Source organism: Lolium perenne, chromosome 2 (assembly GCF_019359855.2).
Source record: "Lolium perenne isolate Kyuss_39 chromosome 2, Kyuss_2.0, whole genome shotgun sequence".
In the NCBI taxonomy this organism is placed as follows: Eukaryota; Viridiplantae; Streptophyta; class Magnoliopsida; order Poales; family Poaceae; genus Lolium; species Lolium perenne.
This window is the reverse complement of record NC_067245.2, coordinates 286285454-286295139: the sequence shown is the minus strand read 5'-3', so window position 1 is coordinate 286295139 and position 9686 is coordinate 286285454. Positions and strand designations below refer to the sequence as shown.

At 46.0% G+C, this 9686-nt stretch overlaps 1 protein-coding gene across 1 annotated transcript; it reads left to right on the top strand.

Moving 5' to 3' along the window:
• Positions 1-6010: 6010 nt before the first annotated feature.
• LOC127336361 (NDR1/HIN1-like protein 1) lies at positions 6011-7039 on the top strand. Its single transcript, XM_051363168.1, has one exon. The coding sequence runs from the start codon at positions 6244-6246 to the stop codon at positions 6913-6915; it is 672 nt and encodes a 223-aa protein (XP_051219128.1). The 5' UTR covers positions 6011-6243; the 3' UTR covers positions 6916-7039.
• The last annotated feature ends 2647 nt before the right edge of the window (positions 7040-9686 follow it).

The following is a 9686-nucleotide window of genomic DNA, read 5'->3' as shown; positions in this document are numbered from 1 at the left end:
CCTTTTGTCTTTGCGCCTTTGATCTCCATCTCCAAAGCACGGACATGATCTCCATCATCAAAGGGCATGATCTCCATCATCAAAGGCGAAGCGTCAAGGTCAATGGCGCCGTCTTCATGGTTATTCTCCCATGTAGCAACTATTACAACTACTTTGAAATAATACTACAACATGAAATTTAAAGACAACCATAATGCTCCTGCCGGTTGCCACAATACAATAATCATCATCTCATACATATTCATCATCACATTATGGCCATATCACATCACCAAACCATGCAAAAACAAGTTAGACGCCTCTAATTTGGTTTGCATATTTTACGTGGTTTAGGGTATTTGAGTAAGATCCAATCTACCTACGAACACGAACCACAACGGTGATACTACTGTTGTCAATAGAAATAGTAGATTGAATCTTCACTATGGTGAGAGAGACAGACACCCGCAAATCCACTTATGCAATACAAGTTGCATGTCGAGCGTGGAGCAAATCTCATGAACGCGATCATGTAAAGTTAGCCTGAGCCGCTTCATCCCACCATGCCGCAAGATGCAAAGTACACGAACTAAAGACAACAAAAGCATCAACGCCCACAAAACCATTGTGTTCTACTCATGCAACCAATCTATGCATAGAACCTGGCTCTGATACCACTGATGGGATTCGTAGCATAGAAAACAAAAAAATTCCTACCGCAAGAACGAAAACCAAGCCAAGATGCAATCTAGAAGATGGGAGCAACGAGAAGATCATGAGACTAACACTCAAAGATTTCCAAAGCCTACGTTGTTGCAGAAGATGATCACTTGCCGCTTTCAAAAGCGCGTAGAAGATCTTGACGGTGCCACAGTCGGGCAGCACCTCCGTACTCGGTCACATGTTCGGTGTTGATGATGATGTCCTGCTCCCCGTTCCAGCGGGCAGCGGAAGTAGTAGATCCTCCTCGGAATCCTGACAGCACGACGGCGTGGTGGCGGTGGTGGTGGAGATCTCCGGCAGGGCTTCGCCAAAGCTATGCGGGAGAGGTGGAGGAAGGGAGGCGGCTAGGGTTTGGGAGAGGGGGGCGCCGGCCTGGGTGCCTTGAGGGGTGCGGACAAGGTAGTGTTGGTGTGGCCGGCCCCCCTCCATCTCCCCCTCATTATATAGGTGGAACCCCAAGGGTTTGCCCAAAGTCTTCGAATAAGACCCCAATTCAAGAACTGCCAATTGGACGAAACCTACTCAAGGTGGGACTCCCCCCTTTCCTTGGTGGGGTGGTCGGCCCCCTTAGGTGGAGTCCACCTGGGACTCCTCCCCCCTTTGTCTAGCCGGCCAAGGTTGGTAGAGTCCCTCCTTCCGCTGTGATTTCTTCCGGACTTTTCTAGAACCTTCCAGAACCTTCCATAAATACACCGGATCATTTTCAAACTTAGAAAATGACTTCCTATATATGAATCTTATTCTACGGTCCATTCCGGACCTCCTCGTGATGTCCTGGATCCCATCCGAGACTCCGAACAAACATTCAAACTCCATTCCATATTCCATATCTACTTAAAACGACATCAAACCTTAAGTGTGTCACCCTACAGTTCGTGAACTATGTAGACATGGTCGAGACTCTTCTCCGACCAATAACCAATAGCGGGATCTGGAGATCCATAATGGATCCCACATATTCAATGATAACTTAGTTATAGATTGAACCATTTACATACGATACCGATTCCCTTTGTCACGCGATATTTTACTTGTCCGAGGTTTGATCATCGGTATCTCCATACCTTGTTCAACCTCGTCTCCGACAAGTACTCTTTACTCGTACAGTGGCATGTCATCTCTTATGAACCATTCATATGCTTGCAAGCTAATCAGATGACATTCCACCGAGAGGGCCCAGAGTATATCTATCCGTCATCGGGATGGACAATATCCCACTCTTGATCCATATGCCTCAACTCATACTTTCTGAATACCTAATCCCACCTTTATAACCACCCATTTACGCAGTGGCGTTTGATGTAATCAAAGTACCCTTCCGGTATAAGTGATTTACATGATCTCATGGTCGAAGGACTAGGTAACTATGTATCGAAAGCTTATAGCAATTTGAACTTAATGACGTGATCTTATGCTACGCTTAATTGGGTATGTCCATTATATCATCCATCTAATGACATAACCTTGTTATTAATAACATCCAATGTTCATGATCATGAAACTATGATCATCTATTAATCAACAAGCTAGTTATACAAGAGGCTTACTAGGGACTCCTTGTTGTTCACATAACACACATGTATCAATGTTTCGGTTAATACAATTATAGCATGGTATGCAAATATTTATCATAAACATAAAGATATATAATAACCACTTTATTATTGCCTCTTGGGCATATCTCCAACATCTTGAATACCATTTTTCCAAGGAGTGCTTGTTTTGTAACCTCAAGATCATGAATACCAAGTCCTCCTTAATCTTTTGGATGGCAAACAACTTCCATTTATCTAGTTGATATATTTTTTTCTCACTGCTGCCTTGCCAAAAGAAGATTGATCGAAATAGTCCAATATTTGCGATACTTCTTTAGGCAAGTGGCAAAGAAAATCTTATGCAATATCATATTGTTGAGTACGAAGTTAACGAGGACCAACCGTCAGCCCAAATATAGTAATTTGCCTTTCCAACTACTTAACCGCTTTGGAGTCCTTCCTCGTCGTGTTCCCATTCAACATTTGTAAGCTTTCGATAATAAATCAGAATGACTAAATAACTAATAGGGAACTGATAAATCCCACAACCAAAAATATCAGCATACCGGGTTGCCTCGTCTTGCACCTCACCGAAGCAAAACGATTCACTTTTATGGAAGTTAATTTTAAGACATGATAGCTTCTCGAAGACTAATAAAATCAGCTTAAGATTTTTTGCTTTCTCAAGGTTGTGTTCCATAAATATAATTGCATCATTGGAGTATTGAAAAATAGATAGACCACCATCCACAAGATGTGGAACTACACCTTCAATATGGCCCTAAGCTTTTGCGGACTCAATAATTATGGCCACTATATTATGTAGCATGGGTGATAATGGGTCGCCTTGGCTTAATCCTTTTTTCGTTTGGAAGTATCTACTAACGTTATCATTGAGTTTGATTGCCACACTTCCTTCAAAAAATTTATGAATTAGAGCACGTCCGCTCATAATAAAATCCTTTCATTCTAGGTATTTGTTGAAGCAAATAACATTTTTCATTATCAAAAGCTTTTTCAAAGTTAATTTTTAATTTCAAAGTTAATTTTTGAAATGACCCAATTCATATTTTTCCGGTGTAACTCATGAACTGTTTCATGAAGGGTTACTACCCCGTCAAGGATATTTCTTGCCCGCATGACTGCACTATGAGAGGGCCGCACTACATGATCAACCACTGAATTAGCCTAATAGTTGTTGTTTCTGTGAAAATTTTGAAGCTAACATTAAGGAGACATATATATCGATATTGTTAGATCCTTTCTGCTTCGTTAACCTTAGGTAACAAATTTTCTCACCAAAATGAAGGCAAAATAGCACGAGTTAACCTTCATGAAGAGCACTAAACAACGCATCTAGTCCAGTTTGGTTATCTTCAAGAAGTTTTGATAGAACTCTACTGTGAACCATCTGGTCCTTGGGGTTTAGTTCTACTCCATTTGGAAAATAGTCTTTCTTACCTAGCCTTTGAATAATGCACGACAAGGTAGGGGTTTTCGCGTTTCCTCATTGGAAACTTGAGAAATTTCATATATTCGAGAAGAAGAAAAAAATCCTCCCCATACTGAAGGTGGGTAAATCCTATAGATATCATGTGCGGGACCACTCCATGTATGTGCCTAGCTATGCCTTCTCTAAGTCAAGTTTGGAATGCTATGTACGAAAATCAAGTTTATATCCAGCTACCATGGTTTTAAAGGCGTCGCCTAAACGACGCTTAAGCGTCCGAGCGTTCCAGGAGGGCAAGGCGTCGGCGTCGCCTTTGTTTTCTGCCAAAAGCGTCCAAAGGCGTCGCCTAGGCGCGAGAAATCGCCGCCTTGCAAAAATCTGGACGCCTCGCAGGAGGGGAAAACAGAAATGGCGGGCTGGGATGGAAATTGAGGGTCATCTATAGGGGAATGAGAGGGAAGAGAGAGAGGGGGAGCTCCTCTCACGCGACCTCCCCAACTCTGGCTAGATGTGCTGCTGCTCCTTCATCTGCCGGCCTCCCCAGCTCCGGCCAAGCTTCTGGCGACTCCTCCCACTGGTGCATCCCTCTCCCAGAGGGGAAACAATGTAAACAATGTACAGCTTCCATGACAGCTTCTCTTGGTGCCTTGGTGGTGTCTGGTGTGTGTATGAGATGCACTTCTTCTTGCCTACTTTGCCTCTGCTCATCCTACCTAGCTGATGCTTTGCTTCCAGCAAGGCAGCCTCAAAGGCGTCGCCTTGCAATGCGCCTTGAGCGCCTAGGCGTTGAGGCGCCCCCCCACCCCCACCCATCGCCTTGGGACGCCTTGACACCTTTAAAACCATGCTAGCTACTCTTTTTAAGAAAATTAATTTTATATATCTAGCTATTTTATTTTGTAAGAAAATTAGGTTTATGTATCTACCTATTCTTTTTTTTAGGATTTCATATGTTTCCCTACTGCTTTTTTTTCCACTTATTATGTACAAAAAAGATTATAACTAACAAGGTTATCTAGCTACTCTCTCCAGCTAGGAAGTTGCTTTTGGACAAACTTGGGTGTGCACGTATGCATTTGTCATCATGATCATTCCGAAACTGCCTATAGAGTAGAGCAGATGATTCTCAGCTAACAGTGCAATAAGATATCTCCCGGGGACCCCCAAAATTAACAGTGAAATAATGCCCTCGTCAAGATGTTAGGTCTCTTGGAATAGCAGCCAGTCTCCTTTCCTCTATCTCTCGGTTGGGTCTCTTTAGAGAAACCTCAAGGAAGCTGCTGAGCTGCTAAAGCCAGAGCCCAAAATGTGCACCTCACTCTAGTCTCTACACTGGAATCGACTATCGAGTGACACTTTTCTTCTGCCACCGTCCAACATACAGTATATAGCACGCTGTACTCTGCTCTTCAGAGAAAATAGAAGATATTATCATCAGTCCAAGCCCCAACGTCGGTCGGATCAATCAAAGGATAGATAGATTATCATGGGCATGATATTATCGTGCGTGGATGGACATATGGAGCCAACTATACACATCTCCGTCTCACATAATACCTCAACTGCACGCACGGAACAAGCATTACACCGAATGGGCGCAGGCAGGTGCGACATAGCAGTTGATGTGGCGAGCGAAAGTGACTTGCAACAGAAAGTTTGTAGCTGCTACGGCTACTCCATTACAGAAAGCACGGCGTCGTCCATTCTCTTCACCATCTACCACTACCTCTATGTATATATCCACCGACCATTCTCTTTACCAGCTACTAGGTACCCCGATCACGCATGCATGCCTGTAGCATTTGGAACAAAAGAATCCACCAACCATGCATTCGGACTCACTTCGCAATGACGCGGCGGCTGCACCGGCCCTTTCGATCGCCTCCGGCCGTTTTGATATCCAGCTACCTAGCTGGACTGGTGGACTTGCGTGAGCTCATGATCCACAAAAAACTAAAGGTGTTCCTTATTCCACCTTTCTTCCATTTCCCACTTTTTGTAACATATGTGGGAAACTAAAGGTGCTCCTTTTCTCGCCGTAATCTGAATTCCCATCCGCCACAAATCATTGCCGCGTTTGGAACTTAGCACTCGCACACCCCCACAGGCCACCAGTTCCATTCACCTGTAACCATTAATTAACCATCTTCCATTTGTATTTTCTCTGAGATCATTAACCACCTTTCATCAGTCAGGCTTACGGTTCCACTGTGACGGTCCTTACACTGACCAACTCGACACTAGGTACACTGTAATTAACTACCTGAAAGGCACCTCATGTACAGGTAGTTCTGCTCCCGGCCGACAACACTCAGCTTGTAAGTCTTCACACTGACCAATGCTGATCCCCTCCTCGGCTCCTCCTAACCCTATCACTCACCAATTCCCTTCTCACAATTCCCCGGTGATATATATACCTCCTCTCCGCACACTGCCGAGAGCTCCTCCCTCAATTTTCCATCCTCTTCACAACTGCTAGCTCAAAACCAAAACCACATCGATCGATCACGCTAGCTTCATCAATCAGCTTCTCACTTAGTGCAGCATCGACCGGCCATGGCGATCAAGGACTGCGGCGGGCACAAGGGCGGCGGCAGCGGGTGCGAATGCCACAAAAGAAAGCTCTACCGCAAGTGCTGCGGCTTCCTCCTGGCCGTCATCCTCCTCGCCCTCTTCGTCATCCTCGTCGTCTACCTGGTCCTCCGCCCCCACAAGCCCCAGTTCTACCTGCAGGACCTGGCCGTGCTCTGCCTCAACGTCACGCCCCCCGCCTCCGCCTACCTCTTCACCACCATGCAGGCCACCGTGGCGGCCCGGAACCCCAACGACCGCGTCGGCGTCTACTACGACTCCGCCGACGTGTACGCGCAGTACAAGGGCGTGGCTATCACCGTGCCCACCCGCCTCCCCGTCGCCTACCAGGGCCACCGGGACCAGTCGGTGTGGTCGCCGTACCTCAGGTCCATGGACAACGTCATGCTGTCACCGGAGCTTGCCATCGCGCTCGCGCAGGACGAGACGGCCGGCTACGTGCTCATCGACATACGCGTCGACGGCTGGGTGCGGTGGAAGGTCGGCACGTGGATCTCCGGCCACTACCACCTCCGGGCCAACTGCCCGGCGCTCATCAGGGTGAACGAAGGGAAGGGCAGCTACGGGGCGACCACGGGTGGCGGGACTGACTACTTCCGGTTCCAGCAAGCGGCGGCCTGCAACGTCGACGTCTGATTCCATTAGTTCGCCGTCGATCCGAGAGAAGAGAACTGATACCTTGTAGTTCCTTCTTCCTTTTCCACTTTTTGACTTGCTGTTCGTTTCAGCAGAATCGGTTAATTAAAGAATTGATTGAATACTGAAGAGCTTCAATTCTTGCCCTGTCCTTTGGAAATTCACCTCTCTTTTTTTGAAGAGTTTTTCTTTGGAATCGGGTTGGTTTGATTGGATGGAGTAGCCTTAAAGTGGAAGGGAAACTACTGAAAAGGAACGGAACAGGTAGTAAACGTGAAGATTCGATCGTGCATACGGCTTAACTTGTAGTACACTACTCCTTGCGACTGACTAGCTAGCTAGCTATGTACACACTTACTCATAATTAAGCGTGTTAAGTCATCATCGTGTAATTGCTCCAAGCTTTCTTTTTCATTTCGTTTTTACGAAGGAGATCGACGAGCTTAGACGTTCTTCGTTGCTTGTGCTTGACAGATACAGACTTTTCTACTCGGTCTCGATTCTTAGCTCCAAGTGTGTTGCTTTGAAAACGATCTGATCACGAAATCCTCCTACTTAATCAATCGCTGAATTGGACAGTCAGCTGGATCGGGCGCTTGGCTGGAAACCGGGGCACGTCACCAGCATACACACGCTGATGGTGACGCGGCCGCGATTATCTCTTCGACATCTTGCGAGGAATTTCTGCACACACATAGTCTATCATTGACTCAAAGGTCCATTCACAATTTTGTACGTGCATATTCATCAATCATCGTCACGCAGAAGATCGAAGATTTCCTTTCATTGTCAAAAGAATAATACTCATCAGCTGGCAAGGTGCCCGGAGCTGCCGTCGTCGGAGAGATTTGCAATTTTCTTGCCACCTTCGCACCACCACCATCCCTGGCTGCGGAGACCTCTGCTCTGACTTCGGCTTCTTCTGCGACAGCAGCGGGAGTGGCGGTGGTAGGGGGATGCTACATCGCCCGTGCTCCCCCTACTGCCGCTCTGGGTTCTACACCGACACCGACGATGTTGGGGTTGGGCGCTCTGACACCTTCACCGACCACGGCTACGGTGCCCGCTGCTCCGACTCCGGTCCCTGCATCTGCTCCGCTAGCTCTGGCGTCCCCTACTCCGGCCCCGGCTTCGGTGCCTTCTTCTCCATCCCCGACTGCTACGCCATCTTCGACGCGGGTGTTGGAGGTGGTTTCACCGCCTCCATCCACACCCCCACCGAGGACGGTCGCACACGGTGGTGATGCTACTCCGATTTGGCGGAGCGACATATGGAATTTGATCGTCTTATGGTTATTCCAAAAGTTTCAACTGTGTTGGATTCCACCTATGTAGATGAGGAGGAAGCAATTGCCACGTCGGATGGTCAACTTCTTTCTAACCTAGTTGGTGAAGTGTCGGAGGTGGATTTGGATGACGATGACCTTTACTCTTTATATGAGCTAAAGGCACCTCGTCGAAAATCCAAATCTTCATCCAACAAGAAATCGCGGAAACGGTAAAAAATTTCCAAAGCCCATATTGTTTCCCAATGATTGTCATGTTTGCGAATAGCATAGGTCTTGGTGACTTTGCTAAACACTTCATTTTGTTGATTGCATTCGGGATTATTTTTTGAATTTTTGGCTATTTCTGAAATGGTGAGACGTGATTTCTCACAAAGCCTTCTGAACCGTATATCCGGTGGCATAGACTTTACTTGGATTTCTATTCCTCCTCGTGGAAGATCTGGGGGAATCCTACTCAGTGCCAGAACGGACATGATGGAAGTGTTAGCGCATTCAGTTGGGGATTTTCACATTAAATTCCACATTTGAAATAGAGCTGGCAATTTCATTTGGAGTCTTGTCGCCCTGTACAGTGATGCCTAGGAAGAGTCCGGAGCCGTTTTTCTTCGTGAATTGGTGAATCTAGCAAAAGAAAACTCTCATCCTATTCTCATTGGGGGGATTTTAATTTGTTGAGATTCTCATTCCAGAAGAGTAGAGGCAGGTTTGACAATCATTGATCTTTTTTTATTCAATGCGGTGATTAACAGCTTAGACTTACGGGAAGTGTCAATAGTTGGAAGACAATTTACTTGGGAAAATGGTCTCCTGGAATCTACATATGAGAAGCTAGATCGTGTACTTATGGACACCGACTAGGAATCTAAATTTTCAATGGTGTCAGTACGTACTCTAGAACATATTGTGGGCTTCTTAGACCATGCTCCCATCTTATTGACCACTGGACTACCAAGACCACTATCTACACGTTGTTTTAAATTTGAACTTGGTTGATTGGAACGGGTGGGGTGGGTTTTAAGGCTATGGTCAAAAGGATTTGGAAAATACCGGTTGTGGGTGTGTCCCCGATTCAGAGGTGGAATAATAAGTCACGTGTTGTACGCAAACACCCAACTAGCTGGTCACGTCATACAAAAGGTATTCTTAAAAAAACAAAAGCAGCGGTTTTCGTCTATCATAGATGACCTGGAGGCTCTTGCGGAAGTTCGCCCGCTTTCCGCACAAGAGATTGAGATAAAAATCCAATCAAATGCGGATATAGAAAAACTTCTATCCGAGGAGGAGCTTAAATGGTACCAACGATCTAAAGCTCGATTTGTTGTTGAAGGAGGCTAGAATACAAGATACTTCCATTGCATTGCCAATGGCAGACATAGGAAGAAACTTATTCGTATTCTTGTTCAAGATGAGGGCACGATTGAGGGCCATGAACAGCTAAAGTCGTACCTTACAAATTATTACACAGGGCTATTTGGAGCTCCT